A 19,491-nucleotide genomic window follows, 5' to 3' on the forward strand; every position below is an offset into this window, starting at 1 on the left:
AGATATTCATGAATATTCTGTGAAAGATTCACAACTAAAATCCAACTTTAAAGCATGAAAAAGTGAGTTTAAACTTCCTTACTGCCGTACGGCTCCATGTAATTTTGAAACTTTAAAAATGTATTTCTTGAAATAGCGAAAACTGCACTTAAAAGCCTTATTGTACTCCAAAGTACCTAATAGCAGGGAACATGACATGCCTGGTAAAATCATATCCGTCTTTCGAATCGGTGTATTGTGTATGTTTAATTGCCTATTCACTAATTGAAGGGGCTCCCCTCATCGATTTTTTTGCATTTTTTTTTTTTTTTTTTTTTTTTTTTTTTTTTGCATTGCAAATTGCACGCACTTCCTCACTTATAGAACAATTTAAATTTTCTTGATAGTCTAAAATCGGCATTTATTGACCAAATTGATGTGAAAAAATTGCAGTTTCATGGTAAAAAACTATATCTCAATATTTTCTTTGCACTGTTCTACTTGAGAGCTTGTACTGATGAATGTGGGTACTATCTGAGTTTCATAATTGTCTTTGGAATGCTAATTGTGTACCTACCCATGTGGCAGAATTTTCCAAAATAGGAATTCGATAGTGATAAATAGCGATTAATTAATAAGTAATTATTAAAAATTGGGTGATGAGACAGTGAAAAATAGTTGTCAAATATAGCCATCTGATGGCGATAAATTGCAATTAAATAGCTATTTTGTACTCAAAAAGCAAACATGACTATTTCTAGCAAGTTTGTACTTCATATATAGATTACAATTTTAGTAGAAGTTTCATGGCAATAATAGAATATAAATTGTCGATAAATTGCTTATTTATCACAATCAATCTGGAAATTCTGCTACATGGGTAGTGCTTGGAAAAGTACAATGATCTAGACTGTTAGTATTTTCTCCCTACACTGTCTCTTCATACTCGTGGACTTAGGTATGGACAAAATTCAAAGTTAGATAGAGAGAAACAATTCCTGATTTCATATGACTTCATGAAAGTTTATTAACATAATTGGGAAAATATAACAAAAAGTAATTCTGTACAAGTCTTGCAACAGATTGCAAGACAACTGAGCAAGCTCACATTAACAGTGATCTTTTTACAACAATTAAAACTTAGAATAATTTATGAAGGGTAAAACAAGGTATACATGAACATAAAAATAATTTTCCTGATCTCGGAAAGAAACTGCCGGTAACCAACTCATTAGGAACGAACATTATAGGGTCAAAACTAACACTACAAATCAAATGGTTGTTGCAGCTTTTTAACTTCACGCTAGCATCAGCAGTTTTCCGGAGATTCAGGGAAATAATTTACAAAAATGAAACAATATTGTTGAAAGTACTTAAAACAACTTTTTTACCTTGGCCTGGGAACACCTATTTTTCTCTTGTATTCCATGATACAACCGATGGTGAAATTTGCAAAACACGTATCCTAATTGCAATGTTTTTAAATCTCTGCTGTTGTTTTATTTTTTGAAGAAAAACCAATCAACACAATTTTTTGGAATGTTATGCAGAATAATCCTATCAGAATGAAGGAAATGCAGTGAAAATTCCAAGGAATAATCAGGGTGCCTATCTACTAAAATTTCATTTCGGATTTTTCTGACTTTTTTTTATTGTAAATGAAATTTCCTGATTATTTTGTGAATGAATCGACACTTGTTAGCTTTAACAAACCAATGTATTTAATGATTTAAATCATAAGTTTCACTTGTGCATTTACTAAACTGCATGTGGAAAAATGCTCAACACACTTGCAATTTCCTGATCCATGAAAGATAATTTGCTGATAAAAACTAATTTCCTGATATTTTTCAGTCTTTACTAACAGTAGACGCTTGTTGCTTTTTTAGTTTTTTTTAAAGAAAGTAAAAAGTTGAAAGAAAACTGTAATGTTGCAAATCGAGATAAGCCTTTCGCAACTTTCACCATCAATGTAAGACCATCAATGGGAAAGGCATGGGACCTAATCCATGAGAACTCCATGAGACCTCGGTACCAAAAAACCTCAAATTGATGCACTGTACTGCTGCATAAGGGAACATTTAAAACCAGGTGATAAGGAACCAATCAACGAAACAAGCGTCCTATGAGTGCAGCAACAACCTCCCACTGAAGCAAAACCGAGATGAAACAGCCAATAACTTCATAATATGCCGGCACTCAAAATTGAAGTGTGCTTAGTCCTTCTTTCAAAATTTCTTTAATCTAATCCTTTCGGCTCAATGATCACTTGGAAAATGAAAATTTAAGAAGTTTAAGTAACGGATTCTCTTATTAGAAAAATATACATTTAAGAGCAACTCTTAAAAATACAACATTTTTAGGATATGAAATACTAACCGCAAAAACATGCGCTTACTTTAAATATATTTCTTAGGTGTGCCTTAAACAAAACTTCCTCCAATATCAACAATAATAATAAAAAAGACTACGCCAGAAGCTTTCAAAAATTTCAAATTAAACTAAAAATGTTGCAGTTTGAAGTTCTCAGTTCAACAAACGTTGTTTTGAGAAAATGTCATTTAAAATTCTACTTTGCCATGTTCGGACTGCGAGACTACTGGAAAAAATGTAACTGTTGTTACAAAATGTACAAAACCGTTCTCAACTTACTATTCAGGACACAAAATTTGATCTCTTTACTCCACTCAACCAAAATAGCTCTGATGAATATGTTTCCATGGACGATCAAATAAGTTTTAAAAAAACCAATACTTGTATACAAGTAATTTTCCATCGGCTTGATAAGCTCCCATTAAAAGTCACTTGATCTGAAGTGAGATTGGTTTTTTACCTATTCAAGTTTAACACAAATGTCAGGTCATGGAAAATGCTTACTTATATTGACAAGATTAAGGTGTGAAAAATTTAAACCTCTTACAGTAAAATATTTCTGATCAATGTTCATGAGATCTCCATGCAATCTCTGCTTGGATAAGTATTTTAATAATTTCTCGGAGTCAGAACTTTCAAATTCATTTCACGAGCCTGAGAGGTGGCTGAGACAGTCTCGGATCACAGTTGTGTACAGAAAATTTACAATAAAATTCATGCATTATTTTCAAAAAACACAAAAAAAGAACAGAACCGGCTACTTTGCAAAAATATCACATCGAAAAACTGGTATTACAGCCCAACTTGGGGGATTTGTGGATATCTTCTCGTCATTTTAAAAAAATAAATTTGAGAGGAAACTAATGGTTTCACATGAATCATGTGGACAAGATGCATAGCTATTAACGCTAGGGGGTGGATGTTTTTATGAAAAGAAAAAGAAAATTGTTTTAATAGAGGCTTTTTGTAGGAGAGCTTGAAGGACAAAATATGAAAACAAGCAAAGTCAGAACTCAACAACTAGATCCCGCAGTCTTAATTTCAATTTCTTTTACTTCTTGACCTTCTAGGGCCTAATACTTACAATGTGCTAGCACAATTTCAAACATCAATTAAAAACCGAGTACTTAAATAAAAGTGTGTGATGAAATAGGTGGAGAGAAATTATCATGAAAAGTATTCAACGTAGGAAATCCCTTTTTACAGGACAAAATGAACTTTGTACAAGTGCTCTGCATGCATTACAGGCATCAGTCTTATTTTCCATGACTTATAAGAACTACTCTACCGCTACAGAGAAGAACGCCTTAAGAACATTCGAGAGTTGCCAAATTTTTTCTCAGGAAAGATTGATTTTTGAGGAAAGTTACAAATAGTTTTCTTGCAAATTGTCAAACACTTCAGATAAAACTACGAACAAAATCCTCTGATAAAATTGGAAGAAAACTAATGACGAATTTTCTGGAAATATGTAATTTTTCAAAGAAAAGGCAACGTCTGAAGGGCTGTACTGTGTTCTTCCTTAGCACAGCACTTTTATGGGCACAGAGGTGGGAATCTTTCCATCTATTTTATTATTTGGGGGGATTATTTCACTAGAGATGTAGGGCTTGCTGAATCAGTGACAAATGCTAGTCCATGCGTCCTGAAATGTTGATTGAACGCCTGTTCCGTGGTGAAGTTTTTATAGCATGTTGCGCACTGATAAAAGCCTTGTTTCGCATGATAGGCTCCATTTTCCTTCACCACTTCTACACTCTGAATGTTGCAATCGACCTCCTTTTTCGCCTTTACAGCATCAAACTTGTGTTTGATAATGAGATGCTTCTCTAAAGTTGGCCGCGCTACGAAGCCTTCCCCACATTCCTTGCATTCATAAACTGTTTTATGTGTCTCCATGTGCTTACACAGGTCTGCGTAAGATGCGCCAACGAAACTGCACTTTGAACACTCCAGCGACTGTGAGGACTCATCAGAGTGTTCGGATTTGGATTTTAATTGCGAAGAGAGTTTTAGTCGTTTTGCATTTTTTTCGGAAATCTCTTTACGGTGCTTGCTCATCAAGTGCTCAAAAACCTTCTGAGGGTCTCGGAATTTTGCAACGCAGTACTTACACTGCATGACTGTCAACTTGGGTGATGTGTTGTTAGAGCGAGCACGCTTTTTGTTTGAACTGTTATCAGTGGCTGCTTCGCTTCGTTTGATGCATTTTTTAAGTGTTTTCTCCAAACTCAGGTTAATTTCAGCAGAGTTATCCAAACTTGTAGGTTCTTTTCGAGAGTTCAAAACTTGCGCTTTGCTCATTCCGGGCACTACACTGTCAGAATTAGGAGTTGGGCCGGTTTCTTCTTTTGGAGAAATTGTTTCTGGAATTTTTGGTTCGCGCAAGGTAGGCTTGTTTTTCACACTTGCTTTATCACTACGAACAGACTTAGCTTCCGAGCTCTTCGAAAGAGAAACGTCAGTATATTCGCTGGTAGGTGTTTTGTCAACTTTGTCAACAGACATCATAGTTTCAGAACTGTTTGATTGAGATGATATCTCATTTATGTCATCAGAGCCATTTGCAGTCTTCGTGATTTCATCGTTACTCGGCCTCAGATTTTCAACACTTTTTGAACTGGACGAGGTGGTATCTTCCGAATCACTGAGTTCAGTATTATTTTCCATCATCCTGAGGCTCGTTGAGAAAAGACAATAATCCAAATGTTGACCAAAGTCAATTTTAGCAACGGTTTTATAGTTTGTGCAATAGCCACACTGGTAATAATAGTTGGGGGTGAATGAAGACTGCTGCGTTATGTGCATCTGAATGTGCTGGTGACATTGGTGACGTGGGAATCTTGCGTCCGGGCAAAAGTCGCACCTCATGAAGCGTAAAATACGATTCGAGTTTTGGTTAACCGTCTCACCATGATCGATACTCATATGTTTCGAAATTACTGATAGACTGACGTCGGATTCCTCGCAGACTCCACAGATGTTCACTTGCTCTGTATGATTCTTTAAAACGTGAGACTCCAGTTTTGACAAGACAGAAAAGTTCTGTTGGCACTTGAGGCACTCAAAGGAGTTCTTTTTGAAAGGATGATAGCAGGACTTCTTGAAGTGTTCCTCTAATGCGGATGCGAACAAAAACTTGGCACCACACTCGGGACAAATATGTGGGGCTGAATTGTGATGCAGACGCTTGTGTGCTTTCAAGCTGCAGGCTGAAGAACAAACTTTCTTACATTCACAGGCAAATTCAGCGTTTGGCTTTCCAGATCCCTGCAGATGAGCCGACAAGGACGGAAACATTGATTCACATTCGTAGCAAAATGTTAAAGTGTCCGTGGGTCGTGCTGATTTCTGAGAATTCTTATTGAGAGTGGGGGCCGATGAGGAAGTAGCCTCAGCAGGCGCTTCTTTCGAACATGAAGGATTCGATTCTGCTGTGTCCGTATTTTCCGGTTTTTTCTTTGCTCGTGATTTCCTTTTCCGTTTTTTAGGTTGTAAAAGGGCATCCATTTCAGCTACGTTATTACTTACAGAAGGTGATGAATCAAAGAGATTCAGGTCAAATAACGCAAGAGGAAGTGGCTCAATGGTGAGGTGCTGTAGGTTGACTTTCAAGTTGTGTTTCTGGCAATGTTCCTTGAGCTGGCAACGATTGTAGACTGCAATAAGTTTATCAAAGCAGCCTGGACATGCATATTTCATCAAAACGCTTCGTCTATTGAGATGGCTCCTGAGGTGGGTTTCTGACGTGAATCTGAAGAGAAAAAAAATCAAGAAAAATTACTTTGATTAGCCATTGAAAAATTTTTGGATGATTCAACATTGGATGCCATGCTGATAGTGTTCACTTTACAACAGTATTTAGGCACGATGTATTATTAAAACTCTTAATATTCCTGAAGACCATTCACTATTTTTTTTCTATAGTAGATTAAGGGATGGTCTCTTGACTGAAAAAAAAACCATAACATCGTTAAAGGAGCCGAGAAATTATGGATCTACCACTCCAACCTCTCAATCCCTTTCCACCCAGTTTTGCCCTGTGAAATTTCTTGCGATCAGTCAGTTCAAGTATAAGTGGAAAAGTGTTGTTATGTCACTAAAGAGATGAAGTAAGTTGTTTCCGGGCATCATAACTTGCATTCCCACATGATCATCTGCCACATTCTTGCACCATTTACGATGTTGGAGTAGGTTCTGAACAAAATCTTGAGAAAGATCATGCTCTTCAGTCCAGAATCAAGGATTGATACACGGCTGTCACTTTTTCGCCATTGATAAAAAGTTAATCTCCGAAAAACCACAGCTAAATAGTGTTTCCAAACACATGTAATTGATGATTTTCACCTATTTCTGGAAATTGAGAAATGCATTATTGATGCAGAGATTACAGCTTTGCTTCGACATCTGATTCAGGGCTAAAGAACACGCTTTCAATGAAGATTTTGTAGGAAAGTTGATGTACCATTGTAAAAAGAGCAAGAATTTGGCAAATAACCATGATGAAGAGTTCATTACAATGTTCAGATATAACCAATAACATAAAAATGCTTTCTTCCTTTTCGAAAGACTTCAACTTCCTGAGTATACGAAATTCCAGAGAGCATGGAAAAAGTCGCATTTGAAGAAGAAAACAGTATTGTGTATCCAAAATGTCTGAATAGTTTGGCCAAGTTCAAAGAACCATAGCTTATTAAAAAACTGAAAGTATGCTCATTGCAACACTGGTTTGACTTTTTCCTGATATTGATGTTCATGAGATATAAAATAGGTAAAGTTACTTGAAAATCTACCCTCAAAATTTACCCACAAAAGCTTTGTGTACTATGAAGCCTGCCAATAAAAATGTGAGCAAGAAGGTTAGAAAAAGGATGGGATTTCTGCACAACTGGATTCTTCTCGAATCAAAGATTTACACTTTACAGGATACAAAAAAATAGTAAAAATTATGCATGCGTATAATACAAGAATTGAATGAATTTTTTCCTTGAAAGCCAAAGCACCAAAATTCAAGTTTCGAGATGAACAAAGAAAACTGAGCCATTCAGCATGCGCTTTATCTTTTGAACTCAAGGAAAGTGTATGATGTGTCTGAAGAAAACCTATTGAAACTGGGTCCAAATAATTGAACGCAAACTAAATGACGGATTTTTTCCCATGATTTCAAGACTTGGATTTTGGTGCTTGGCCTCTTTAGGAAAAAATCAATTCAATTACATTATACACATCTACTTAAAAAGAGGGATCTTGCAATTTTGGGCCCTAGTGCAGTGAAACTTTGATTACCCAACTCTCTACTAGCATAGATCTTTGGACTAAAACCGACACAAAGAAAAAATAGACAACGCAATTAGAAGCTAGAGATGACAAATACAAATTGCTCAGTCAATTATAAAATAGCACAAAAATGTAATATATTGGTGAAAAATAGTCATTTTCCTTCGACCATATTTTTGAAATGACTAATAAGAATTCTGTCGAAATGATGTGATAATGGTGCGAGTTTTAGTCTTTAAAGGCTACTCTAGTAGCAGAGATTGTAAAAAATCGTTTGAAAAACTTGTTAATTTTACGGAAAAAACTCTTAATAAAACTATTAAAACTTACTAAGAAGGAAACCCTTCTTGGGATTTTTTTTAACGAAAAATTTACAATAGGTCAAAACAATGATTGTTAAAAAAAACTCCTAAAAACTCTAAAAATAATACACTAGTTTTTTAACACTATCTTCATGTAAATTTTACCTTAAAAATTTGTTTTAAAAAATCACGTTTGACAGTTTTTTTAACACTTTCTTTACTTAAATTTTGCCACTTGAAAATTTTATGTCAAAAATCCCAAAAAGGGTTTTCTTCTTCAAAAATTGTAACAGTTTTTACAAGAGATTTTTAAAAACAAATGTTAACAGCCATTGTTGGTAGGGTAAATCTTTAATCCATGCAAAAATAGTAAGTTAATCCTTTCCTCAACTTCTGTGTTTCTGGATCCCAATGTCTAAGCCTCTCAGATCCTAGTGGACTAGCTGAATCAAAATTTCACTGCACGATTATTTCATTCTCTACAGTTAGAGGAAAATCAAAAACTTTGTAAAAACTTACGTGTCAGGACATTGGGGACAAGTGTACTTGGCGACAGGATTTTTTGCATCATAAATACTATCAGGAGTCGTTGGGCAAAACGGTGGTAAGAGAACAGAATTCAGGATAGATATTTTTGCACCGTCATCCAAACAGTTACTCAAATAAGGTGAACCTTTTTCAACGCTCATTCTGGGCCGCTTCACACTGTTAGTGCTCATCGTTATGGCACCATCATCGACATCCATAATATTATCAGGCTTTCCATTAATTATGGTTATAGGTCTTTTTAGTGGAGCTGAAACCTTTGACCCATGTTGAGCATTCTCCGAATGATGAATGACCTTCATGGGAGTAGAACCTGTCTTGCCTGCAGTACGATTGAGGGCCAAGTAATCGTTGAGTGGCATAAGCTTTGATGTATATTTTGCACCCGGTGATAGGGTAATGTGCGAGTCAGCACTGAGTCGTTTGATCTTGATGTTATCCGATACTTGAGCAGAGTCTTTTTTGGAATTCTCTACGTTAACACTCCCCAAATCTAGGCTGACCCTTTTGCTGGCAATATTCCTAAAAGCAGGAGTACCTGGTGGAGCTTGGATTTTAATTGTTTCAGAGTTGAATGACAATTGAGAAGGCAACTTTTTCTTTGGAAGAGAATTAGGTAACAATGAGGTGGTGAATGTTGATGACTTGGGGGGTGAAAACACAGTGCGGTTGGGGACGGTGGGCACATCCGAGGTGAATTTAAGCAGATTTTCATTCGTTTTTTTGACATTCGGGTTTGATATAATATTATCCCCTGCTGCAGGTACAATAATTGGACTAGAGTTACTTGCTGGGGTCAACTTAGTGACCGTTGAGGAAGAAATCAAGCTGGCGGACTTGTTTGACGTAACCACTTTGGTAGTGGTTTTGGGTCCGTCGGCTATTTTCAATGTTGTTGATGTGACTATTGTTTTGGGGGATGAAGATTTCGGCAAGAATATAACCTTGTACAGTTTTCCGTCTAACGTAGTCATTCCAGATGGCTTTAAATTTCGAGATGCATTTTTTATTGCATTCTTCATTGCAACATCTTTGATGATGATGTTACTCCCTTTCTTAGCAAGATTCGTTGATACGTTCGACGAATTCACTAAAATGACATCTTGAGATGAAACCCCTTTAGTTTTTGGTGTTACATCTTTCAAGGACTCTTCTAAAGAGCTTTTTGAAGGAGGGCTGGAAGGTAGTTTTTTAGAATAATTTCGTGCAACATTATCAATAATCTTTTCGACATTGGACAGATTTGTGGTAATTGACTCTACAGTTTCGTCCTGTTCGGCAGCTGTATTTTCAGGTGGAACATCCTTAGTTTTGCAAACCTCACAATCTTTCTTCTTGACGAGAATGTGCTTGATCAAAGGTCTATCCGGCCATCTTTCTTTGGCATACTCAATGCAATTCATGCACAATAGGTGTACTGTCATGACAGAGGGAAGGTCCGATTCATTGTACAGAGTGAGTTTATTTTCTATAGTTTCTTGCTCCTGCTTGATTTCAGTTGTTGTTACCGATTGTTCTTTCAACTCCGATTCAAAATTCCGCACCGTCAATTTTGGTAATTGATCACTACCAACTCCTGAGGCTGCTGTTTTACCTTGTTTTGGAGGAGTTTTGCCTTCGGCGCCATTGAGGTCAATGCACAATCCATCATGATCGCTTTCAGCATCACTCTCATCGATAACCGCGGCATTCCCTACCGATTGCTTGTTTGTTTTGGTTTCTGATACACCTACAGTCACAGAAGAAAAGAGGGACTCCTTGGTAGTAGCTAGAGACTTGATTTCAGCTGGTTTGAGGCCACTTTCATTGGGACTTGGATCATTTTGTGGTGGGGGAGCCAAAATATTAGAACTTGCTTCTTCCCAGCAGACGTTTAAATTGTCGCTACTCAGGGGTTCGATCAAATGAGACTGATTGATGCTGCTGCTTGACGTACTGATGGTTCCTTTCAGTTCTTCTAATCTGTCCACAATTTGTTGGACCTGAGACGATTGATCTGGGCTAATAGGTTCTTCTTCTTGTTTAATTGTCACCTCTGGCGTTGTTTCTTGAGGAGTTTCATTATTGCTTACTTCCTCATTGGAACTAGCTCCTGTTACACTGACAATCTTCAGTCCACTTTCATTGGGATTATTGATAAGGGCAGTCAAATTTTTACAAGTTTCAGAGACAGCAGTTTCTTTACACATTACAGGATTATTCATTAAAGGTGTAGTCATTGATTTCTTGTCAGTTTTGGTAACTTCTTCACCACCACTAGAATATTCCTGTAATCCTGATTTCAACCTTTCAGAGGTTTTGCTGATTCTAGGAGTTGATTTATCATTCATCTTGGTTTTCATGCTGGTTCCTGACTTTGTAACGCTGGTTGCTATTTCTTCCGAATTTCTGTCCTCAGAAACAGAACTTTCAATGGCTTCTGGAGCAATTTTTGATGAATTCTGGGCAGAAATACAGAGGTTTCCACCATTTACTTCATTTTCCTCTAAAATTCCGCCCACAGCAGGAGAATTTTCATTGGTATCCGCAGTGGTTGTGAGTGATTTTGGAGCACTAATTCGTAGGTTCTCACCAGTTCCTACTTCAGTCTCAGAGTTTTTGTTCTCCAAAGCAGAATTATTGTCAATGTTGGATAAAATTTTGAGTAATTTGGGAGTACCCATCTGCAAATTTTTACCACTTCTTGCTTTTCCTTCCGAGTTAAGGTTTTCTGGGACCGGAGCTTCATTTAATTTTGGGGCAATCTTAGGTGTTAACGAATCTGCAGTTGGCAACTTTTCATTCTTTTCAGCCTCATCAGCAGGGTTCGGATTCTCTGAAACAGCATTCTCGTTGGCCTTTTGAATGGTTTCACGAGTTTCATCAGTTTTTGATAAGGTAGGATGATCTTTACCGGAGTTTTCAACATTATTCACACTCGTACTGATGACTTTCTTCAACTGGAACAGCGAGGCGTCAATGCGAGGCAGTCGAACTTCTGGTTTCATGAGTTTAATTTCACTATGATTGTAGGACACTAAACTTTCTGACTCCTCCAACGCCGAACTGTCTGACAAATCTGAGCTGGATTCCGAACTCTTGTCACTGGGATCGTTTTGTTCGCCGATGCGAATATGGTACATTTCATCATCAGAATCATAGTCACTAGAGAAGTCTCCTCTATCATGATAAGCATTTGGATCGATCTGCAAAAGTGGAAAGTAAACATTAGCTTCGAAATCAAAATGATAAATTCAATGATCGATGAAAAATAAGAGAGAAAAATTTGATGGGGAAAAAATACTACCAAATGAATGGCACTTATCACTTGAAGATTTCCATTGACTACTTTGCAGCCTAACCACCAGAAAGTAGAAAACTTTTTCAAAGAAATAAAAATCTGGGCAATAATTCGAAAATTTAAAGAAATTATTTTATTTCTAAAGAATTTAGAAAAGATTTAGAAAGAGATAATTTTTAGATTTTAGATTTTTTTTTTTTTTTTTTTTTTTTTTTAGAGAATTTTTTTTTATTTTTTCACATATTGACAGTGTAAGTCAGCAATCACTTAAATCGGTTTGTGACGTTGCAGACTTCCTGTCATACTTTATTTTCAAACAGAAAACTGATTTTTCTTCTCTGTGCGGAGAAAATTCTACAAAAACTTCAAGGAATGATATCAATTTGAGCTCCTTTAAAAAAATGACATAGAAGTGGAGATTTTCAGACCTCGCAAACAAGATATGTGATTGCGGACTTACGCCGTCGATATGGAGATCATTACCTGCCACTGGAAAAACCGTAAAGGGAATCAGCTTGGTCTATCACATTCAACAAAAAAAAAATTTAAATTGTCCAGTGTCAAGGAGCTCTTATTAATCATGATTACTAACAGTAGGGCAGAAGAAAGCCAGTATACATCGATGTCTTGGAGATTTAAGGTAGGTAAACATTTGAACGGGACATCTTAATTTGAAGTAACTTTGAACACGAACAATTTGAAAGAAAGCTTTTACCTAACCGAGAATTTATTTGTGACAGGGAAAAGACCAAAAGCTCACGGTATCTGCCAATTTAAACTTTTTGCCCCCTAAAAGAACCTGTGCATCCCTTAAACTTCAAATCTTGCTTTCTCAAAACTAAGTCGGCATAGTATTTTTCCTTTCTGATAAATGAATCTGTTTGAAAATCTTCAAAAGAAAACTAGAAATGTTTTCCTTTTTTATCATTTACAATGAGATTTTTCATATTTGTATTCCTAGAGATAATGACAGAGGGAACTTAGAGGATCCAGGTTTACTGGAGTTACATTCGACAACAAAAGTTCAGCTATAAAGTTCTATTTGTCAAATTTTTTTTTTTTCAGTTCTTCCTGAAATTTTTTTTTAAAGATTATGCAAACAAACTTGTTGAAATTTCAGTATCAGCTTTCATTTCGGCTTCAGGGTTCCAAGGAACCTACAGGAACCCTCCAAAAAATGTCTCGGACTGGAAATGTCTAAACTAGGATCTGCCTGAAAGAGCATACCACTCACCGATGGGCAAACTTTTCGCACTCTGTGCTTTGCCTATAATCAAGTTGTAACATCTCAAGATGAAGATAATTTAGATTAATTGATGAGCGAGATGGTAAAAGGAAATGAAAACTGGGGCTTGAACAAAGGCGTGTCCAAGACAGAAAGGCTGCACGGCCACAGGAAAACATAGAGCTCTGTAGAATGATCATCGCCTCAAAGGGTGCAGGGGTTATGACAATGGCACTAAAATTAAAAAATGCGTAACTCTATTGCGATGTTGTAAAATCTCTGATCATATTTTAGTCTTTCAAAAGGAAACGAACCACAAAAATATATACTTGAAATTTCTCACGTGAATATTTTTTAATAGATGATGAAAGTTTACAGAAAATTTTAAGGGAAACTATTTTGGTGAGGTTTATTTTAGGGGGAAAAAACATGAGCACAGATAATTGAATTGTTGCAAACTGAGATACTTTCAACTACAACTTTAGCAACTGATAAGTATCTAAAAGTTCGGCTGGCTCTGGGGGGAAAGATATAGACTATGTAGTTTTTTTTTTTTTTTTTTTTTGGGGGGGCTTTGAAAGCGGGGAGAAAACCGAGTTCCGGCAACTACTGCTCGCATGTGCCAGGAACGGGCGGCCAACCCCACCCCCCCCAACAGTTGCAATCAGCTGACAGGGGGTTCGAGAGAGCTACCCGCACCCCGCACACACAGGACTGAGGCATGGTCAGCAGCGCGCGAGTGGGTTCGGACCCCGACTACAAACCTCTACACCCCCACCAGTCACAAGGACTGGTGGTTCTCCCGGCGAGATATCCCGACCAGACGAGGCGGGCCCGATCGTTCCTCTCGCGGGTATGCAAAGACTATGTAGTTAAATACATGAACATCCAGCAGCCTGATTGTTGAAATTTTGTGTTTGTTGGGTAGACATAGATGACATAGGTTAAAATACGGAGCGTGATTGGTTGGCTATGTCTTATCCCTGCTCTATCATGCCTTTGTCAGATGGAGTGTAGGACATACTGTCAGAAATTTAAGAGGTGCCTTTAGCTTATCGAGAGGTCCACATGACATAGGCACGACAAAGCAGCGATAAGACATAGCCAACCAATCTTGCTCCGTCTTTTAACCTATGTCGCCTGTGTCTACTCAACAGACACAAAATTTCAACAATCAGGCTGTAGGGAAGGAGAGCCATTGCAATATCAATTGTCAAAGTGTGAAACCACATATCTTCTTATCAGAGTATTTCAAAATTGTTGCTCCTATTTTATTTTTTCATAGAGAAACATGCGAACTTTACAGCTTGAAATGTTTACAGAATATTCTGCTAACAAAGAAAAAGAATCAAGGGCGTTTTCAAGAAATTATGATGATTACTATCTCAAATAATACAAAATAAAGTATGATAGGAAGTTTGCAACATGATTTCGCACTTTGGCTATCAATATGATTCTTGGGGATTAGCGAAAGTCAAAGGAAAAAAAGCAAAAAAAATGTATGATTCTATTGTAAAAAGTATTATGCTCCACGGCAGTGAAGTGTGGCCTTTGTTGAAACAAACCCAAGAAAAATTCAGCCTCACCTTGATCAAGACTGCATCAAGCATATCCTCCGTGAGATCCATGGTATAATGATTAAACTTCGTGTCTTAGAGATATGGTTGAGCTGTTTGTCATACTAGTTCATGTACTCTCGCAGAATTGAAGGATGTTCACCTGTAAAATAAAAAATAATGATGATGATTTCTTCAAGGTAGATAATTATGTATAAAACTAATTTTAAATGCAAAAAAATTTAAACCGCGTCGACCCATTTTAAGTGCGATTTTTCAAAAATTAAATCTGTGGCATGATTTTGCAAATTTTCAACAGTGCTTTACTTTTCAAAAAACGATAGAAATTTTGAGAGAAAAATTTGGTCCTCTATAATTTTATGAAAGATACAAAATACATTTGTGTCCCCCAGAATAGAGCACCTTAATGGGGAGAGTATGGCCACTGCAGTTACCACCTTTGATTGGCTCATTGCCAGTTATCTTACGCTGAATGGAGCCTTCTAGGGCCCAAAATGGCGGACACTATGAAAAAGTTTACAAAAAAAATGACTCAAAATGTAGTTTTATTTGCATATCGTAACGGGAACTGCACAAAAATGCATCATGACAACGTATTTACATAGTTTAATGGTTAATCATGTGCAATTTTCAAGAAAAATCATTTTGGGATGTACAACGTTGGCAGCAAGTACGGTTAGTGATAACCATCAAAGGTTGGCAATAAACCCCCCCTCCTCCCATCAGCAAAAATCAAAACAAAGCCCCACCATTTTAGAGATGGGGCCGAATGGCCAAGCCATACTCTCCCAAAAGTACTCTACCCTGGAACCAAAGTTCCAAAATTAATTCATGCTTGAACACACTCCTATATTTGAATTAAGGAAAAAATCTAAAATATGAAGAAACCAATGATGCTTCCTGAATCTAATACTTATTCTAAACATATTTATTGAAGATGCATGGAAATGGAGTTTATAGCCGTTTATAATGATCGTACGACACAGTCACAAAATCAAAATAGCTTATCTCTTATAGCTTATTAATCAAAATAGTTTTTCTCAAAATCAAATTAGCGGCGCTTACATCATTTAGAAAGTTATTAGTTTAATCATGGGGCTTTTTCCAAGATTTCTTTGAGACACCCCCCCCCCCCTCATAAATTTTCCTTTTAGGTAAGGAATGTCACCCTCCCCTTTGGATTCTCCTTTGAAATAGCAGCCACCTAATTCAAACTCCTGCTTTGGGGAGATTCCGATTTGACATCCACCTATTTCATAATGCAAGTAAGAGGCAAGACTTCTTTTTCATGAGTGATTCTGATTCAATACTGTGTCAGCGCAAATACCATTCGCTCTTATTCCCTAATTCTTAAAATGACAAATATAATCTTCTGAATGATTAGCACCTTTACCTACACTTTTCACTCTGCCAATAGGTATAGGTATGAGGCTTACGATGAATTCCTAACCTCACTTTTCCTTGGCATGTAAACTGATGTCCATGGAATGACACAGAAGGACACAACCTGGGGGGGGAAAGGGCTCAATTTGATGCAAATTAAAAAATCAGGACGTTTCATTAACACACTTGGACACTTTTAAATCAAAAAAATAAAACAAGGTTAAAATCTGAAAAACAATCACTTTCGGACCCAAGTAGCTAGACACGTCTCCGTTTTTTAATTTGAATAAATTTTAACTTTTCCCCCCAGGTCCAGTTCTTGTATGCTATATATTGATTGGGTTGCCTTAATTTCTCTTATGGAACTAAGACATAGGTACACAGGCAGCCCAAGATCTTTTGGATCTTTTTGTTTACTCCTTTTATCACTGCAGTCTTTCATATGTACCATCACCATGTAACGCTGTGCTGGTCTCTTATGATTTTAATTTCTTTTTTATTTTTGTAATTTTTTAGCTGTTGATAATGGTGTTGTGAGACACCGAAACATCCCCTGTATTTTTATGTATTTTAGCCTTGTTTCCGCTGTGTCCTTGAATTCTCTTATGTCTGTAGTAAATCAGTGGCTTAAGTGCAAAACCACGTGCCTCCATTTCGATGTCTCAAAGTCTCTGCTCCTATCTCATTTTTGCGAAGAGAAACAAATCAACAATATAGCTTGAAGTTTCTGCGGAATATTTTGCTCGTAGAGCAAAAAATCAAGGGAGTTCTCAACGAAATAAGTTGACTAATTTTTCAAAGAAAAATAAGATCAGACCAAAGGTCTGCAACGTTGTAAACGGAGATACCTGCGTAGTTTCGCACTTTAGCCATCAAGATTTATTTATTTATTTATTTACTTCATGACAAATGGTAGGTACCTAAATCATGCAGGGAGGAAGAAAAGAAAAGGGTGAACTTGGATGGTGATATTGCATAATTTCAAAACAATTATCTCCATTTTAAAAAGTATGATTATGATGTATGGAGTAGGTACCCATTATTATTATTATAACCTATGAAAAGATGAGCCTAGTTACTAAAATATTACTAACTTCACAAGACCTTTGTTTCTACACCAATGAGATTTTAGTGATTTTCACTTTATTTACGATTTATTGATGCGGAAAATATGAAGTTAATTGGCAGGTGACAGCATTGGAGTGAGAGAGGATCACTGTTGGAGGCAATATTTTTTTTAATTGACAATTTTTTCCAGAGGTGGCAATACTGATATGAGCAAATTGATTTCTCGGTGCAAAAAATTGGATACTACAATTTTGGACCGGTGATGGGTGATGGTCAATTGCTTTTTTCTCACATTTCTAAGACTCTCTGAATGTTTAGAGTCCCTCTTTGATTGATAATTCAATTACTTATTGTGGGTCACTTAGCGTCCATTCCATATAAGTTTATGTAATTACCCACGCACTTCAAAAGTGAGTCGGAAGATGTGCCATTTTGTTTCTGGTTACCTTAGAAGATCAGCCATCTTGGTTTTTGAACACAAGACATTTTTATCTTGGTTTTTTACTCAATTCTGAGAAGCCAGTGAAAGAGCGACATTCAAGGTCGTGACTGAAAACAATGTTTCCTACTGTTTAAGGAACATGGATGAAAATGCTCAGCGAATTCTGAAAGAGCTAGATCTGAAAAATAAAATAAATTTAGAAATTAGTCGGCATGAAAACATACAGCACTTTTTAAAGCAATGCAACGAATTAAAAAGAAAGAAATTAAGGAGCCATAGTCACTGCAACACCGATCATTAATAGATACTGAAAGTAAACATACCTACAGCAAGGTAAAACTTATTTGACCTGACAGTGAGAGGGTCCAAAGTCAAAGTTAATGAGGGTTGCCATTATCGCTATCAATGTCTATAGTGCCTTTTGAATGTTAAATTTGAGTTTCTATACCATCTTACCATTGAGTTCACTCTAATTTTCAAGCAAATGTTTGAAAAATAATTGAAAACGATGTGGTATGAGTTTCCTTACCCCAGTATGACAACCTACGACTCGCCATGCGAACCGCCCAGGGTCGATTAAAATAAAATGGTGAATAAACCTGCGACAGCGCTGAACTAAAATGTATGGACAGTGGGTAAGCAGACGGTATTGAGATTGATTTGATTCAGAAGTACCATTAAAGTATAAGGCATCACCGTAATTCATCTCTAGAAACATTAAAGCTGAATTGTTCGTGTGGGCGGTGCACAAATCAAATCCTGGGTAACCTGTGACTTTTCCGAGGACAACCCTGACACTCATGAAAAAAGTCTAAATAATCATGAGTGAATATGTTGAGAAAAAGCTTAAATTTACTTACGTGTACTTCTAAATAGAAGTTTTCGGAAAATATCAAACTAAGCCAGGGTCATTTTGAGCTCAATTTAAAGAAACTCAAATACTCAATCGCCCAGTCCGGCGAATCATGAAATACGATCTTGAGCTAGATTCTTGGCAGGAGTACTTTTGGCAACACAGTGGATTGAACACTGAGAGTGTTTCCGCTTTCGTTAAAGAACGAAGTTTAAAAAATTTGTTCGTACCTTCAGGTGATATCTAGACAATTCTAAACGTATTCACATACACGAAATATACACAATATATTTCGGCGAGAATCTATAGTTTGAGTAGGATTCACACAAGATCCCGATACATACACATGCACATGAACAAGATAAACACGCCGACAAGAGGGGGAAAAGGGATAAAGTAGGGAATTTCCTTCGGAAGCCCTCTACGCAAAAGCATAGAAAATAGAGTCAGGGTTGCCACTTGATGGGAATTTCTCACAGTTCAGATTACCTCTTTCCCTGGGAGAGGGAAAATCATATTGGAAACCTCACTAAAACGTAATGATCTCGATTCATCGATTCCATAAACTGCGTCACTCATTTTGAACGATACGAAATGAAAATATGACTTACATATATTTCTGTTCTCAGATTGAGAAAAACCTGACTTACTTACCTACAATGTCACTAATAGAGAATAAGGGGTCATTCAAGTAGCTCTGACTCATGTTTGGATAGCAACCATGTCAGGGAGTGTGAAGTTGTGGTGGTGAAGCCTCAATTAGATCTATAAATAATTAGTAGAGGGTGAAACGTCGAATCGACTTACTTTTCAATGACTATATGGATGGATTGTCCTGAAGCAACGAGCCATCAGCAACTCAGACCTCATGCGCAGTCGATGCGTATGATGAAGGTTTCAAAACAAGCCTTTGCCCTCGTGAAAAAAACTGTCTCAAATATAATCGTCTTGCTACACTCTCCCAAATAGCAAGGGTTAACACTTATCAATTTTTGTAAAACAATTATTAAGCTCATAAAAATCGTCAAGGCGACTGTCATTTCTTTGAAAGATTGTTTTTCCCAAAGTGTTTTTAACCAATGAACCCCTCTGGCAAGTACCTTTGGAGTGTTTCTTAACTTTATCGGGAATGCAGTATGCCTCCAAAGCTTTAAAAATGAGTTGTTGTGGTTGGAAGATTTCTATT

At 36.8% G+C, this 19,491-nt stretch overlaps 1 protein-coding gene across 3 annotated transcripts; it reads right to left on the bottom strand.

The window, feature by feature from the left end:
* Positions 1 to 981: 981 nt before the first annotated feature.
* Positions 982 to 18,915, bottom strand: LOC109038061 (uncharacterized). 3 transcript variants are annotated; one of them, XM_019052997.2, is made up of 5 exons: positions 18,536 to 18,915; positions 17,457 to 17,630; positions 14,569 to 14,701; positions 8,451 to 11,662; positions 982 to 6,106 (listed from the first exon to the last, which is right to left on the bottom strand). In XM_019052997.2, the coding sequence occupies exons 3-5, from the start codon at positions 14,608 to 14,610 to the stop codon at positions 3,940 to 3,942; spliced, it is 5,421 nt and encodes a 1,806-aa protein (XP_018908542.2). In that variant the 5' UTR covers positions 14,611 to 14,701; positions 17,457 to 17,630; positions 18,536 to 18,915; the 3' UTR covers positions 982 to 3,939. The 3 variants fall into 3 exon arrangements, with proteins under 3 accessions (XP_018908542.2, XP_018908541.2, XP_072161326.1); XM_019052996.2 differs by having other exon boundaries at positions 18,313 to 18,915; XM_072305225.1 differs by having other exon boundaries at positions 17,414 to 17,630; positions 18,313 to 18,915.
* Between the last annotated feature and the right edge of the window lie 576 nt (positions 18,916 to 19,491).

Source organism: Bemisia tabaci, chromosome 10 (genome assembly GCF_918797505.1).
Source record: "Bemisia tabaci chromosome 10, PGI_BMITA_v3".
NCBI lineage: Eukaryota > Metazoa > Arthropoda > Insecta > Hemiptera > Aleyrodidae > Bemisia > Bemisia tabaci.

What these genes read in the sequence shown, in the direction of transcription:
- LOC109038061 (XM_019052997.2), bottom strand. Translation starts at nt 14,610, where the DNA reads ATGGATCTCACGGAGGATATGCTTGATGCAGTCTTGATCAAG. An exon ending in TTGATGCAGTCTTGATCAAG is followed by an intron (nt 11,663 to 14,568) that starts GTGAGGCTGAAT and finishes CCACTTTTGCAG; the next exon opens with ATCGATCCAAATGCTTATCA. An exon ending in TGTCCCCAATGTCCTGACAC is followed by an intron (nt 6,107 to 8,450) that starts GTAAGTTTTTAC and finishes TTTTCTCTTCAG; the next exon opens with ATTCACGTCAGAAACCCACC.